This window comes from Hemiscyllium ocellatum, chromosome 9 (assembly GCF_020745735.1).
Source record: "Hemiscyllium ocellatum isolate sHemOce1 chromosome 9, sHemOce1.pat.X.cur, whole genome shotgun sequence".
In the NCBI taxonomy this organism is placed as follows: Eukaryota; Metazoa; Chordata; class Chondrichthyes; order Orectolobiformes; family Hemiscylliidae; genus Hemiscyllium; species Hemiscyllium ocellatum.
This window is the reverse complement of record NC_083409.1, coordinates 10,864,263-10,881,740: the sequence shown is the minus strand read 5'-3', so window position 1 is coordinate 10,881,740 and position 17,478 is coordinate 10,864,263. Positions and strand designations below refer to the sequence as shown.

General features: G+C 46.8%; 1 gene segment (V, D, J or C); it reads right to left on the bottom strand.

Annotated features, from left to right (window-relative positions):
- Positions 1–3,803: 3,803 nt before the first annotated feature.
- LOC132818582 (Ig kappa chain V-V region MOPC 21-like) lies at positions 3,804–16,803 on the bottom strand (the record flags this gene model as incomplete). The annotated part of the segment is given in 5 exon segments: positions 3,804–4,096; positions 5,241–5,255; positions 15,732–15,766; positions 16,274–16,568; positions 16,755–16,803. Coding segments are annotated over 5 exon segments (687 nt in total), but the record flags the coding sequence as incomplete, so codon positions are not given.
- Positions 16,804–17,478: the final 675 nt, after the last annotated feature.

The window sequence follows — 17,478 nt, the reverse complement described above, 5'->3', positions numbered from 1 at the left end:
ATTTCTGTTATATCATCCTTGAACATTAGATGTTTGAAAATGTTTTGCAGCCAATGGAATACTTCTGATATTGTTGTAACATGGGAACTGTGACAGTCTGGGCAAGGCAGATCATTTGGCAGCACCACCCAGAGACTGGAGGCTGTTACTGCAGGCAGGCTCCAACCAGCTCTGCTGTGAGGGAAGGACACTGGAGCACACAAGGACATGGGAAATAGGAGCAGGAGGGAGACTCCAATGGCTGTCCATCTTTTCTTAAATACAGATACCAAAATTGCACACAATAATCCAAATGCAGGCTCACTAACACACTGTACAGTTTTAACAAGACTTCTCTATTTTTAAATTCCAACCCCCAGCAATAAAGGTGAAAATTCCATTTGCCTTCTCAATTCCTTGCTGTACCTGCGCTAACTTCCAGTGTCCCATGCACAAGAACACCCAGATCACTCTGTACTGTACTTTGTTGGAATCTCTCACAATTTAAATAATAGTCGGCCTTTAGATTATTCTGACCAAAGTGCATGGTCTCACATTTTCTGATATTAAATTCGGTCCACGGTGTCTGAATGTTTCATTTCCAGTTTGGTTTTCTCTTTGTGAATGACCACCTCAATGCATCTATCTGTTTCATGTCCCATTTGTTAATGTCCCTGATACTTGATTGTTCAGCCCTTTCCTGCTGTTTACATTCAATGTAGAGAGGGAGGAGGCTGGAGGAACACAGCAAGCCAGGCAGCGGAGTAGATTAGATTAGATTCCCGACAGTATGGAAACAGGCCCTTCAGCCCAACCAGTCCACACTTACCCCAAAGAGTAACCCACACAGACCCATTTCCCCTCTGGATAATGCACCTAACACGATGGGCAATTTATCATGGCCAATTCACCTGATCTGCACATCTTTGGACTGTGGGAGGAAACCAGAGCACCTGGAGAAAACCCATGCAGACACAGGGAGAATGTGCAAAATCCACACAGACAGTCGTCCAAGGCTGGAATCAAACCTGGGCCCCTGGTGCTGTGAGGCAGCAGTGCTAACCACTGAGCCACCATGCTGCCCCCTTCTCTACAGTGTGGAAACAGGCCCTTCAGCCCAACAAGTCTCCACCACCTCTCCAAAGAGCAACCCACCCAAACCCATTCCTCTACCCAATATTTACCCCTGACTAACACTGTGGGCAGTTTAGCACAGCCAATTCACCTGACCTGCACATTTTTGGATTATGGGAGGAAACTGGAGCACTCGGAGGAAACCCAGGCAGATACAGGGAGAATGTGCAAACTCCACATAGACTGGCGGGAATTGAACCCAGGTGCCTGGTGCTGTGAGGCAGCAGTGCTAACCACTGAGCCACCGTGCCGCCTTAGTTGACATTTCGGTGTGTAACTCTTTTTCAAGAATGGGGGGCGGGGGGGGTGGTGGTGTAGGGAGAGCTAAGATAAAGGGGGTGGCAGGGACAGGATGATGAAGTGGGGATTGGTGATGACAGGTAGAGGTTATGACCTGGTTGGTCAATGGGAGGAATGAATGCGGTAGCTGGCAGGAAGGAGTGGAAGGGAGGGAGAGAGATTTGGAAGGGAGACAGGGGAGTGGGAAGGGTGGTTATATGAAATTGAAGAACTCTATGTTGAGTCCTCTGGGCTGTCAGCCGCCCAGGCGTAATATGGGGTGTTGTTCCTCCAATTTGCAGTTTGGTTTGTTGTGCCAATGGAGGGGGCCAAGGATGGTCATTTCAGAAAGGGAGTGGGAAGGGGAATTAAAATAGATAGTGACTGGGAGGTCAAGTCAGCCCCTCCGGTCCCAGCTAAGATGCTCGGTGAACCATTCCCTAAGTTTATGTTTGGTCTTCCCGATGTAGAGAAGACTACATCGGGAGCACCTGGTGCAGTGAATTAGGTTGGAGGAGAGGCAGGTGAACCTCTGTCTCACCTGGAAGGACTGCTTGGGGCCCTGGATGGAGGTGAGGGATTAGAGTACCGGCAGGCTTTGCATCGTTTTGAGTAGCAGGGAAGGTACCTGGGATTCGGGAGGGTAGGTGGGAGAGTGACGCAAACCAAGAGTTGTCAAAGAGAATGGTCCTTATGGAAGGCATCCAGTGGTGGGGAGAGGAAGATGTATTTGGTGGTGTGGTCTAGTTGGAGTTAGCAGAAGTGTTTAAGGATGATGTTTTGGATACGGAGATTGGTGGGCTCATAGGTGAGGACAATGGGGACTCTGTTTTAATTGTGTTTGGAGGGGGCTGGATTAAGAGCAGTGGAGTGGGAAAGGGAGGAGTGCGTTGGATGACAGAAGGAGGAAAAGCATGTTGTTCGTAATAGGTGGACATCTATGGTCAGTGGAAGGTCTCCTCATCTGAGCAGATGGGGCGGAGGCAGAGGAATTGGAAGAATGGGATGGAGTTCTTGCAGGATACTGAATGGGAGGAGGTGTGGTCCAGTTAGATATGGGAATCTGTGACTTTGTAGTAAATGTGTGGCTGGTTAAAGTGCAGCAGGTCAGGCAGCATCCAAGGAACAGGAAATTCGATGTTTCGGGCACAAGTCTGAACTGTTTTTCATTCATGATTTGAGAAGATTAAAGCCTAATCTTCAATCCCCAGCACAAAGCCCATTCTCAATCTATCGCTCGGAGACACAGACCTCAGAGAGACACCTACAGGCAGCACAGAGTAGCACACTCACACTGAGAGAGACACCTACAGGCTGCACAGAGTAACACACTCACACTGAGAGAGACACCTACAGGCAGCACAGAGTAACACACACACTGAGAGAGAGAGCAGCACTGCTCACACTCCATGCTGCCTGCAGGAGTCTCCGAATGTGGGTGTTGTTGCTCAGTGCTGTCTGTGGGTGTCTCACTGAGTAACAAACCCACACTCAGAGACCTACAGGCAACATTAAATTAAACAATCACGCTCAGAGAGACACATAAGGCCGACAATGTTGGTGAATGGCAGGAGATTGTTTCAGCAGCTTACCAACATGTAGCAGAGATTGCACAGTACGATCCCATCAGCTGGGCCTGGACCAACAAAGTGAAGAGGGAATGCATCAGATTGTACTTATTGAGTCCTAACAGCTTTCAGTTTCTGTTCTTTTTGGAATGATTAATGATTGATAATTGTAATTGATTGACAGGCCAACCAGCCAATCTTGACAATGACCTGCTGAAATGCAGCCAATCAACTGAGGTGTGGGGGAGGTCATCTATTTCCAAAGCATACACCAGACAGAGACTGAATCTTCACCTTTATTCCCTTTTCCAGATTTACATTGACAGAAAAAAAACAACTGCAATTAACAGCCCAGATAGAGGAAGCTGCACAAATTCACAGCCACATTGGAGCTTGAGAAAAACACTTGTGGAGATTTTCTCAATAACACGATAATCCTGTCCCTTTAAACAGTGACCAAACTTTAAATTTGAACTGGCGGCTGAGCAGGAAGGAGATCTGGTTTACTGAAGCAGAGAATTCTGAGGTCCACATTGTTTTGTACAGCTGACAGTCTTCAGCAACTTCAAGAGATTTTACTTGGCATCACAAGTCAACCATGTCCCCATCAAACACTCCCAGGACAAGGTACAGCATGGAGTTTGACACAGCGTAAAGCTCTCTTGACACTGTCACAATGACCTGCTTTAACATCCAAACCTCAGAAGGTTCTCTGAGCCAGTCCTGAGAAGGAAGAGAGTTGAAATTCAGTGCTGACAATGACCTTTGTCCTGCCAGCTCAGCCCTGTTCTATTTAAAGTTGTGTCTCCTCTGTGGACTGTCTCCAACACTCTACACACATTCTGATCTCCTGATGCTCTTGCTGAGGGGAGAGGGGAGGGTCACGTGGGTGAGGGCACAGGAGAAGCGAGCGTTGGACTCCCAGTCAGACCCAGAGAGGGTCAGCAGGCTGCTGACACTGTAGGTGCTGTCCGAAGCTCGCAGGTAGTTGCTGGTCTGAACCCCGTCCGAAATGACTGCACCGTCCTTCTTCCACTGCACCTCCAGCTCATCGGGATAGAAGTGATTGGCAAGGCACACCAGGGTGGCAGTGCCCTTGGCATTGACCTGCTCCGGGGAGGGGGCAGCAGGGTCAGCTTGGGCTGAGAGTTGTCACGGCCTGAAAGATAAGAGGAGCAATTTTAATCCCTGTCATTCGAAGGGAATTCAACCTTCACAATATTCACTGGCAATACAATCTTTTTGAACATTTTTGGTCAATACAGAATAAACCTGACAAATGAACAGGCATTGTTCAAATTGCTTCTTGGGAATGTGAGGGTCACTGGCAGGGCCAACATTTATTGCCCATCCCTAATTGCCCCTGAGAAGGTGATGGTGAAGCAGCAGAGAGAGAAGGGACAGTTTTAGACCATTGTTTATGGAATGACTGTGAGCAACTGGAAGGGTTATCACTGGGGGAGCATTTCAGCGACAGTGCTCAAAACTCAGTGAGATTGAGACTATGGATGGAAGTGCAGTAAGTGCAAAAGTTTTCATTTAACTAAACTGTGTGGTGCTTTGGTAAAAGTGGACTGGAAGCAGTGACATGATGGGAAATCAGTGTCAAGGCAGTGGGAGCCCTTGATGGACGAGTCAGAGATCATTCAGAATCTGTTCCTACAAAGAGTAAAGGTGGGACTTCCAGATCTAGACCAAATGAACAAGAGGATTGGGGCCATGTCCTGACATGGATTGGGTACTGGTTGGCCGACGGCACAGAAAGAAGGAGTCTTTTTCTGAATGGCAGGTAATTACAACTTAGGGTGTCACAGGGGTCAGTCCTTGGTACCCAGTTATTCATAATATATAATAATAGGGTCAAAGATTCATAGAGACCGAAAAGGCTCATCAGCCAATTGCGTCCATACTGGTCAACAGACAACAACCCAATAATTGTCATCCATTTTTCCAGCAAAAGGGAATTAGATGCAATGTGTATTAAAGAAGGAATTAGATATAGTTCTTAGGATTAAAGGGATCAAAGAATGTGGGGAGAAAGCATAACAGGGGACTGTGTTGGATGATCAGCCATGATCATACTGAATGGTGGAGCAGGCCTGAAGGGCCGAATGGCCTACTGCTGCTCCTGTGTTTGATTTTTCGATCTGTTTCTCAGATAATGAAGGAATGTCTCTCGTCAGTTTGAAGCTGGAAGTCAGATGGGTGTGGAGCTGGAAGATGTGGCCATGGTGATTAATGCAGGTCAGTGAGGTGGTTCAGAAGACACATGGGAGAAACTGTTTTTCCTTTTCCCTTGATGGAATGAGGGCATTGCTGGATCGGCAGCATCTATTTCCCATCTCTAATCACCCAGAGGGCAGTTTAGAGTCACCCACATTGCTGTGGGTCTGGGGTCACATGGTAAGGATGGTAGTTTCCTTCCCTAAAGGACATTAGGGAATCAGATGCTTTTTCCTGACAATCAACAATGGTTTCATGGTCATCATTACTCTCTTAATTGCAGATTTTCTTGATTGAATTTGAATGCCACCATCTGCTGGATTCTAACCCTGGTCCCCAGAACATTACCTGGATCTCTGGATTAACAGCTCAGCAATAACACCATTAGACCATCACCTCCCTTATCTCATTTTTGGTTGACTGTGAAAGCAAGGTGTTTGTTTATTCTGGAACTGTATAAAACCCCAGTTAGAGCACAGTGAGAGAACTGTGTACGGTTCTAGTCACCACATTACAGGACAGAGGAAGAGTTTATCTGGAATGGGGACTTTGAGCTTTGAGGAATGATTGGATTGGCTGGGAATGTTTTCATTGGATCGCAGGAGGCTGAGGGAAGATTTGATGGTGGTGTGTAACATGATGAGGGACTTGGATAGAGTGTGTAGGAAGGACTGATTTCCACCAGCACAGAGGGCAATAACCATGGGGAGAGATTGAAATCAGTTGGGGGCAGGATTAGAGGGGAGTTGAGGGTATTTGTTTTCACCCAGAGGTTGGTGGGATGTGGGACTCACTGTCTGAAAGAGTGGGAGAGGCAGAAACCCTCATCACATTGAAAAAACACTTAGATATTCACTTGAAACAGCGAAACCTCCAGAGCTATGGAGCAAGAGCTGGAAAGTGGGATGGAGCTCGATATCTCTTTAACAAACCTCCGATCACCCACAGATCAGGAGAACTTTGTCCGAGAACATTGGAGCAGACTCGGATCCACACACTTCGGGAAAGAGTCACGTTGGGGTGTCTGTGATGAAGGTTCTAGATTATATTTCAAACCTTGCTGCACACTATTGGGCTGAGGTCAAGAGTGAGGCTGCAAATAGTCTCAGTGTCCTAGGGTCAGACAGGGTCACTGCTCCTAATGACCTCATGACCCCGGAAGGTGAGAGTGCGCAGACAATGGATGAGGATCCGGATCAGGAGACTCCAACCCTTAAAGAAAGACTTGCATTTGTGTAGCACCTGCCCCCAGCTCAGGATGTTCCAATGGATCTTTCCAGCAGATTGTGCACAGCAAGATCCCAAACCCCATGTGATAATTAGCAGAGAAATACATTCTGAGTGATTTTGACTGGGGGATAAATATTGACCAGGGACACCAGGGGAAACTGCCTGCTCTTCATCCAATAGTGCCATGGAATGGCATCTTTCACAACTGAAAGACTCTCAGTTCATTCAAAAAATGAAGAATAGTTCCTTGAAGATGAAGTTGCAGGTAGGTAGGGGAGTGACAAAGTCATTTGGTTTGCTTTCCTTTATTGGTCAGTGCAATGGTTATTGGAGTTGGGAGCTGTTGCGGCTGTACAGGACATTGGTTAGGGCACTTTTGGAATACTGTGTGCAATTCTGGTCTCCCTGCTACAGGAAAAATGTTGTGAATCTTAAAATGGTTCAGAAAAGATTTACAAGGATGTTGCCAAGGTCGGAGGATTTGAGCAAAAGGAGAGGCTGAATAGGCTGAGGCTGTTTTCCCTGGATCATTGCAGGTTGATGGGTGACCGTATAGAGGTTTATAAAATCATCAGCGGCATAGATAGGGTGAATAGAGAAGATCTTTTCTCCAGAGTGGGGGAGTCCAGAACTGGAGGGCATAGGCTGAAGGTGACAGGGGAAAGATTTAAAAGGGACCTAAGGAACAACGTTTTCATTCAGAGGGTGTTAAATGTATGGAATGAGCTGCCAGAGGAGGTGGTGAAGGTTGGGACAATTACAACATTTAAAAGGCATGGGTATATTAATAGGAAGAGTTTAGAGGGATATGGGTCAAATGCTGGCAAATGGGACTGGATTAATTTTGGATATTTGGTCAGCATGAACGAGTTGGACCAAAGGGTCTGTTTCTGTGCTGTCCATTTCTCTGACTCTAATTTTATTTCAATCCAGCCCTTAACACTTCAGGCTCTCTCAAAAACATTTACAGACAGTTTTGTTTGACAAGCAGTCACTGTTGCAATGTCAGTAACGTAGCAGCCAGTTTCTGCACAGCAAGATCCCACTAGAAGCAATGAGCTTAAAGAGCAATAATGATGTTGGCTCAACGATAAATATTGTCCTGAACTCAACCTAAAGAGAAAGGAATTTGGTTCAGTTGGATGGAAAATGAGAAAATGGAAGGTAAAGGAGAAGGTAGGATTGCTGGTTAGTGATGGGATTGATTGTTACCAAAAAATAAAAGGGATGGAAGTTTTGATCATCAAAGGAACCATGAAAGTGCAGGGAAAATCAATAATAGTACAAACTTAAAGAGGTTGTATCTAAATGCACAAAGCATTCCGAGTAAGGGAGTAATAGTGATGCCACACATTGAGGTAAATTGAGTTTCTAAGGAATTTAAGCTAGTTAAAGTGGAGGAGGGCTCAGGAAAGGTTATTCAAGTTTCTAGAAGATGTAAAAGGACAGTGAGTACAGAAAGGATCCGGAATTGAACGTAAAGCACAGCAGATAAGGGGACAATGATGGGAATGAGGGCAGTCAATGCAGGACTGAGGGTGTTGTACTTAAATGCACACAGGATACACAATGAGCTTGTAGTGCAGATTGAAACTGGCAGGTACGATGTTGTGGGTATCACAGAGACATGGCTGTAAGGGGATCCAGGCTGGGAACTAAATATCCAAGGATACATGTCCTATCAAAAGGACGGGCAGACAGGCAGAGGGGGAAGAGTTGCCTTGTTAGTGAGAAATGAAATTAAATCAATAGCAAGAAGTGATGTAGAGTTAGAAGGTGTAGTATCTGTGTGGGTAGAGCTGAGGAACTGCAATAAATAAAGAATCTGATGCAAGTTATGTCCAGATCTCCAAGCAGTAATCAGGGTGTGGGGAAGGAAATCAGTCAGGAGACAGAAAATATCAGGGCAGACTTCAATGGATATGTGGACTGGGTAGTGTATCTCAAGGAAAGGTTTCATGGAATATCTATGAGATGGATTTTGGAGCAGCTTGTGGTTGAGCCATGATGGAACAGGCAGGTCTGGATTCAGTGATGTATATTGAGGCAAACATGATGAGTGAGTTTAAGATAAAAGTATCCCTGTGGATAAATGACCATAATATGATCGAATTCCCCCTGTAGTTTGAGAGAGGGAGAAGCTGCAATCAGATGGAACAGTATTTCAGTTGAGTAAAGGTAACTCCAAAGACATGAGGAAGGAGCTGGCCAGAGTTGGTTGGAAGGGGAGCCGAGCAGGTAAGATGGTGGGGCAGCAAACAGCAGAGTTTCTGGGGGTAATTCAGGAAGCAGAGCAGGAACTCATCCCAAAAAAGAAGAAACATACCAAGGGGAGGACAAGGCAACCATGGCTGATGGGGGAGGTCAAGGACAGCATAGAAGCAAAAGAAAAGGCATACAATATGGTGGAGAATAGTGGGAAGCCGGAGGATTAGGAAGCCTTTAAAAACCTGCAGGGGATAACTGAAAAAGCATTAAGGGTGGAGAATGTGAAATGTGGGAGTTATCTAGCCAGTCATATAAAAGAAGATTGCAGGAGTTTTATCAGGTGTATAAAAAGGAAGAGGGAGTCAAAAATAGATTATGGATCACTGGAAAGTGAGGCTGGAGAAAGAATAACAGGAAAATTAGGAATAGCAGAGGAATTGAATAGATACTTTGCATCAGTCTGCACCATGGAAAACACCAGCAGTGTACCAGTAATTCAAGACTGTCAGGGGTTGGAGGGGAGTGCAGTGGCCATCACTAAGGAGGCGGTACTGGGGAAGCTGGAAGGTCTGAATGTGGATAACTCACCCAGACTGGATGAACTACACCAGTGTGTTCTGAAGGAGATCACTGAGGAGATTGTGGAGGCATTGGTGATGATCTTTCAGGAATCAATGGAGTCAGGGTGTGGAGGTGGGGTGGGGACGGATTTGGTAGGGGCAAGGGACAGGAAAATGGCTCACATACCACCCCTGTTTAAGAATGGAGGGAGGTAGAAGATGGGACATTGTAGGCCAGTTAGCCAGGACTCAGTTGTTGGTAAGGTTTTAGACTTCAATTTAAGGATGAAATTGCAGAGGACTTGGAAGTGCAATGGCTTCATCAAGGAGACGTCATGCCTGGCAAATCTATTAGAATTCTTTGAGGAGGCAATGAACCAATCAGACAAAAGAGACTCCGAGGAAGTAATCTTTTTGGATTTCCAGAAGGCATTTGACATAAGATAAGCGCCCACAGTGTTAGGGGCAATGTACTGGCATGGATTGAGGACTGGCAGGTTGGCATAAAGCAGAGCATGAGGAACAATGGCCGCTGGTGACGAGTAGAGTTCTGCAGGTGTCAATGTTAGGACCATAACTATTCACGTTATACATGATCAATCTGGATGAAGGAAGTGAAGACATTGTTGCTAAGTTTGCAGGTGACATGAGATAGGTGGAGGGACAGGTAGTGTTGAGGAAGTGGGAAGGCTGTAAAAGCTCCTGGATAGGCTCGGAGAGTGGGCAAAGAGTTGGCAGATAGAATACAATGTGTGACAGTGTGAGGGTATGCACTTTGGGAGGAAGAACAGATGCAAAGACTGTTTTCTAAATGAGAAAAGCCTTTGGAAATCTAAAGCACAAACCACATTCAGGTTTCCCTTCAGTTTAACAGGCAGGTCCAGTTTGTGCTTGGGAAGGCAAATGAAATGTTCGCATTCATTTCAATGGGGCCAGAATACAAGGGCAGAGATGTACTGCTGAGGCTGTATAAAGCTCTGGTCAGACTGCATTTGGAATATTGTGAGCAGATTTGGGACCCATATTCTAAGAAACAATGTGCTGGCATTGAAGGGGTTTACAAGAATGATCCTGGGGATGAAAGGCTTGTCATATGAGGCGTGGTTGAGGACTCTGGGTCTGTACTTACTGGAGTTTAGAAGGATGAGGGACTTTATTGAAATTTACAGAATACTGATAGACATGCGTAGAGTGGATGCAGAGAAGATGTTTCCAAAAACAGGAGAGATTCGGTAACCAAGGCACAGCCTCAGAATGAAGGGCCGACCCTTTCGAGCTGAGATGAGGAGGACTTTCTTCAGCCAGAGGGTGGGGAATCTGTGGAATCATTGTTACAGAGGGCAGGGGAGGCCAAGTCACTGAGTGTATTTAAGACAGAGATAGATAGGTTCATGATTGTTGAGGGGATGGAACGTTCCTGTGGAGTAGGCAGGAGAATGGGGGTGAGAAGCATATCTGCCAAGATCAAATGGCAGAGCAGATTCAATGGGCTGATTGGCTGATTTCTGCTCCTATTTCTTAAAGACTTCTGGAGAGTTTTCCCAAAACCCTGGAACACTTGAACCCACTGGACTGTGAGCCCTGCTGGAGCTGTTTGTCATTAGAACTTTGCCCAGAGACAACCAAAGAGTGGAGAAAGTGTGCATCCATGTGGGAATTTCAGAATGCTTCCCAGTTCCTGGAATACCATGAGTGCAGGAAGTGTGGTCAGTGACAGCAGTTGGAGCTCCGGATTTCGGAGCTTGAGCAGCAGCTGGTGTCAGTGCGGAGCGTCCGTGAGGCTGAGAGCTCTGTGGAGAGCACGTTTCTAGATGTGGTCACTCTGCAGCTTCAGAGTATGCAGGGAGAGAGGGAATGGGGGAGCAGCAGACAGTCCAAAAGGACCAGGCAGCTAGTTCAGGAATCCCCTGAGTGTATCCCACTCTCCAAACAGGATTCAGTTTGGAATCCTGATGAGAATGATGGTTCATCTGGGGAGTGCATCCAGAGCCAAACCCATGGCACCACTGGTGGCTCAGCTGTATTGGGGGGAGGGGGGTATTAGGAAGACTGGAAGAGTGATAGTGAGAGGAGATTCGAGAGTGAGGGCATCGATAGGTATTTCTGCAGCTGCAGATGAGAATCCAGGATGGTGTGTTGTCTCCCTGGTGCCAGGGTGAAGGATGTCACTGAGCGACTGCAGAGCACCCTGAGGGGAGAGGGGGAACAGGCAGCAGTCGTGGTCCACATCGGTCCCAATGACAGAGGGAGAAAAGGGATGTAGTCCTGCAGTCAGAATTTAGGGAGCTCAGAAGGGAATTAACATCAGGAACTCAAAATTAGGAATCTTCAGATTACTCCCAGTGCCCCAGGCAAGTGAGAAGAGGAGCAGGAGGATAACACAAGTGACTGTGGGGCTGGGAAGAGGATCCAGGAGGGAGGGTTTTAGATTCTTGTGACATCGGGACTGGGTCTGGGGGAGATGGGACCTGGATAGACCAGACAGCGTTGCTCCTGAACAGAGCTGACACTGAGCTCCTTTGAGGTGATCTACTCGTTCTGTTGGAGAGGGTTTAAACTAACTTGACAGGGCTGTGGGAGTCAGGAGGGACTGTCAGAGAGGAACACCAAGGTCCACAGAATCATCAGTGCAGTCAATAAGTCACCAGCCAGTGGGAGAGATTTAGAGGGATACATTTGCAAGGAATTTACAGAGACCTGCAAATGTAATAGTCATTATAAATGGGGTGGGGGGGGGGGGTGGAAATGTCTTTAATTTCTGAATATAGACTGGGGTAGTAGCAGTGTGAAGGACAGAGAGGGGCCAGGGTCGTGAGAGTGTGTTCATGTGAATTTTCTCCAGCCGCAGGTTTCCAGTCCAATGAGAAAGGAGGTTCTGCTAGATCTGGATCTTGGGAATGAGGAGGCCCAAGTGGATCAAGTGTCAGTGAGAGGACACTTAAGGAAGAGTGATCATTGTATCACAGAGTTGAGGGTGACGGTAGAAAAGAACAAAGGCCTTTTCAGGGTCAAACATCTTCACTGGGGAAAATGCCAGCTTCTGTAGGATATGGATGTAACGGATCTGAATAAAGTGGGATCAAAGGTTGGCAGGAAAATCCTGAAAAGAATAGTAGAGGATGTGGACCAGGTATATTCGAGATACATTTGAAGGAGGGCAAACAATTCCTGAACTTACTCAAGGGCAAAAGTGGTAGAATTATGGTAAATAAGAAAAGGGCAAAAGAGTAACTAAAGAGAGAATAGGGCCCCATGAAGATGAACAATGTACCTCTGGGTGGATCCACAGGAAATGGTTTAGGTCTTAAATGAATATTCCAGGTCAGTATTTATCATGGAGAAAGACATTACAGAAGAGGATTTCTTAAAGTGCAAGATGGTAGATAAATCTCCAGGTGTATCCCAGGACATTGTGGAAAGCTAGGAAAGAGATTGCTGGACCCCTTGCTGAGGTATGTTTCTGATTGACAGCCACGAGTGAGGTTCTGGAGAACCAGAGAGGTTGGCTAATGTTAGCCATTGTTTAAGGAAAAGCCAGGGAACTATAAACCAGTGGGACTGATGTCATTGCTGGGTAAATTATTGGAGTGAATTCTGAGGAACAGGATTTACATGCATTTGGACAATCAATGCAGTTTTGTGCATGGTAATCGTGTCTCACTAATGTGATTGAGGTTGTTTGAAGAGAAGATTGGGGTAGGCAGAACAGTAGACACTGTCTATATAGACTTCAGCATTTGACAAGGTTCCACATGATAGACTGATTAGGAAGGTTAGGCCACATGGGATTCAGGGGGAGCTAGCCATTTGGGTAAAAAAATGGCTTCAAGATAGGAGACAGAGAGTGGTGGTAAGGGGTTGCTTTTGAGACTGGAGATCAGATGTCAGCTGTGTGCCACAAGGATTGGTGCTGGGTCCATGGCTTTTCATCATTTAAATAAATGATTTGGATGTGAATATAGAAATTATGGCGAGTTTGTAAATGACACCAAAATTGGTGGTACAGTGGATAGTGAAGAAGGTTATCTGAGAGTACAGTGGGACCTTGATCATTTGGGGAGATGGGCAGAGGTGTGGCAAATGGACAAAAGTGCAGACTGCAGATGCTGGAAACCAGAGTTTAGATCAGAGTGGTGCTGGAAAAGCACAGCATGTCAGGCAGCATCCGAGGAGCAGAAAAATTGATGTTTCGGCTAGAGGAATCCTGATGAAGGGCTTTTGCCCGAAATGTCGATTTTCCTGCTCTTTGGATGTTGCCTGACCTGCTGTGCTTTTCCAGCACCACTCTGATCTAAACGTGTGACAAATGGAGTTCAATTTAGATAAATGTGAGATGTTGCATTTTGGAAAATCAAACCAGGGCAGGACTTGTACTGTTAATGGTGGGGCCCTGTGGGGTGTTGCTCAACAAAGTGACCTCAGGGTGCAGGGGCAGGGGCAAGTGCAGGGGCAGGAGCAGGGGCAGGGGCAGGGGCAGGGGCAGGGGCAGGGGCAGATGCAGGGGCAGGTGCAGGGGCAGGGGCAGGGGCAGGGGCAGGGGCAGGGGCAGGGGCAGGGGCAGGGGCAGGTGCAGGGGCAGGGGCAGTATTCCTTGACAGTGGAGTCACAGGGAGACAGGGAGATGAAGAAGGTGTTGGGTACACTTGCCTTTATTGGTCACTGCACTAAGTATCAGAGTTGGGACATCATTTGCAGCTGTACAGGAAATTGGTGAGGCTACTTTGGGAATAACGTGAACAATTCTGATCATCCTGTGATAGGAAGGATGCTGTTAAACTTAAAATTCAGCAGAAAAGATTGACATGGATGTTGCCTGGAACTGGAGGGTTTGAGCTGTCGGAAGAGGCTCAATAGACGGGTTATTTTTCCTGCAGGATCGGAGACTGAGGGGTGGCCTTATAGATGTTTATAAAATCATGACGGGCATGGACAGGGTGTACATCACAGGTCTTTGCCTTGGGAAAGGGAATCCAAAACTAGAGGGTATAGGTTTAAGATGAGAGGCAAAAGATCCAAAAGGGACCTGAGGGGTAACTTGTCACACAGAGGGTGGTGTGTGTATGGATCGAGCTGTCAGAGAAAGTGCTGGAGACGGATACAATTATAGCATTTAAAAGATGTTTGGATGGGTACATGAATAGGAAGGGTTTAGAGGGATGTGGGCTAAATGCTGGCAAATGGGCTGAAGTCAGTTTTGGATATCTAGTTAGCATGGAGAAGTTAGACTGAAAGATCTGTTTCCACGCTGTATGACTCCGTGACCATTAGAGGCTGGAAAAGCTGAGATCTTTTACCCTGAAGTGCCGGAGGCTGAGGAGTGACCTTACAGAGGTTTATAAAATCATGAGGGACATAAATAATGTGAATAATGCAGGAAGGAGGTGAATGTTTTGTAGAGCTGGCAAACATATGCACAAAGATCATTCCAGGGATGAGGAATATCAGTATGAAGATAGATTGGAGAATCTGGGACTGTCTTCTTTGGAGAAAGTTACAGATCACACAACATCAGGTTATAGTCCAACAGGTTAATGTGGAAGCACTAGCTTTCGGAGCACTGCTGACAACCATTTGATGAAGGAGGGGCGCTCCGAAAGCTGGTGCTTCCAAATAAACCCCCTGTTGGACTATAACCTGGTGTTGTGTGATTTTTAACTTTGTCCACCCCAGTCCAACACCGGCACCTTCAAGTCTTTGGAGAAGGCAGCGAGGAGAATTGTTCCAGAAATTCAAAATCAGGAGGGGGCCTGGAACAGAGTAAATAGGGAGAAAATGATTCCACTTGTGAAAGGATTGAGACCGAGAGGCCACAGATTGAAAGTAATTGGAAAAGTAAGAAAAGTGAGATGAGGGAAAACATTTTCAGCCAGTGGGTGGTTAAGGTGTGGAATGCACTGCCTGAGAGTGTGGTGGAGGCAGCTTCAATTGAAACATTCCGAAGGGAATGAGACTGTTATCTGAAAAGGAACAACGTGCAGGGTGACAGGGAGAAGGCAGGAGAATGACACTCAGTGAATTGCTCATTCGGAGAGCTAGTCCAGACAGGATGGATGGAATGGCCTCCTTGTGCACTGTAACAGTTCTGTGATTGTGTGATTGAGCAGAGTTAAAGCTGGGGGAGGTGGGAGCTCGGTGTCTCACTGTGCTGCTGCTGCTGCTGCTGCTGCTGCTGCTGAGGTCAGTGAGATCAGAGACTGGGACAGGGAGCCAGAGCTAAAATCAAACTCTGCCCCGTGTCCGTCACACTGAGACTGGCAGGAGGCTACTCACTGATTTCACTCCATGCTGCAGGAATGGGACCACAGGCTGTAAATGGACAGAGCTCCTCCACACAGTGAGTAAAACTGACTGACTTATATCTTGCTTTTTTTAAAGAGGGTATGAATGTAAAGAAATACAGATGGACACCCTGTTAGACACAGTGCTCCTCAATCAACCATTTCATTCACTGCAGCTTCCCACTAACACCTTCAACAAATCAGCAACTGTATTTTAGAAAGTGTGTTTCAGTATTGACAGGGTTAATAACAGAGGATTGAGGTTTACTTACTCAGTCTGAGCTTGGTTCCTTTACCGAACGTGTACCACAGTGAGAGCTCCCAGTGCAGAGGCTGTACAAAAACCTCAGCTCTCTGCTTCCCACTTATCACTGTCAACCTCTCCCTGTCTCTATCTGTCTCTCACTCACTCTCACCCTCTCCCTGCCCCTCTCTGTCTCTCCCTCATTCATGTGTCTTTCTCTCTCTGTCTCTCTGGGTTGTTTCCAGCTGGGCTCGGGAGGTTTGTGAAATTTATTTTTCGATGTTAAATCTTGCAGCTGCTCTTCACATGTGGCCATGGAATGTAAGAGGGAAACTTGAGGCTTTCAGTGACCGTTGAGACACCACAGGGATTGGAGTGTGTCGTGGACAGTGCCAATCCTAGTTTGGGGTAATTTGATCAATTTCGTTTAGATCTAACTGTGGATATATCAGTTCAGGTGGTGGGACTGTGTGTCCATTATTATACATTTTATGTAACTGTGGGATGTGTCAGGACAGGAGGTAGTGCTTTATGTATTGAGGTTTTTGTTCAGTTCTGTATCACTGTGAAGGCCAGCTGTCACCTTGCTGACAGTAATAGTCAGCCACATCCTCATTCTGAACGTTGCTGATTGTCAGGGTGAAACTGGTCCCTGATCCACTGCCGGTGAATCGCTCTGAGACTCCTGTGAATCGAGTTGCTGCATAATAGATCAGGAGAGAGGGTTTCTGACCTTCTCGCTGCTGGTACCAAGCAAGGTAGCTGCTAATGCTTTGACTGGCCTTACAGGTGATGGTTGCAGTCTGGCCCAGTTCCACTGACAGCACCGGGGGAGACTGGGTCATGGTGATGTCCCCACTGATACCTGAGGGGTCAGAGAGAAACACAGTGAAGTCAGAACTGTCACAGAAAGAGCCGGTCAAATGAGAGATTGTTGGAGACACTGAGCATTCCTCTGGTTTCAGCATTTTCCCTTCAATCACAAGTCAGTGGAATTGGAGTGAAATGGAGAGCAGCTAAAGATTCAAGGTGGAAGGAGAGAGATTTGTACCTGCGACACAGAATGCCAGGGGCCAGATCAGCTGGATGTGTGAAATCATGGTGTGTGCTCCTGTCCCTGTGCCTGGTTCCTGATAAACTCTCCCTTCCCTGGGCTCTGCTTTATAAAGCTGCAGCCTGTGAGAGTCTGACTGGGTGTTCCTCAGTATGTAAATGGCATCAGGCAGAGAGAGCCACGTCAGCCCCTCACACTTCCTCTTCTCTCTCTCTCTCTCTCTGTCACTCTCTCTGTCTCAGAGTCATTGATGTGAACAGCACTGAATGAGGCCATTTGGTCCATTGTGTCTGTGCTGGTAAACAAAGATCTGATGACACTAATCCCATCCTCCAGCTCTTGGCCCATTACCCTGGGGGTTACAGCAACACAAGGGAATATCTAAACACTGCTCCAATGTCACGAGAGTTTGTGACTCAACCAGCCTTTAAGGCAGTGAGTTCCAGACTCCCAACACCCTTTAGGTGAAAACATTTCTTCTCAACTCTCCTCTCACTCTCCAACTCGCCTGGCCATGGACTCACTCGTGTTCAGAACGATGAGAGGGGATCTGATTGAAACATATAAAATTCTAACAGGGCTGGGCAGGGAGGAGGTGTGCCCAAAGCTCACACTCAGGCAGCATCCTGGGAAATCTCCCCTGTACCCTCTCAGGTACAATCACATTCTTCCCAGAGTGTGGTGACCAGGACTTGTCCCTCTCTCTCTCTGACTCACATCT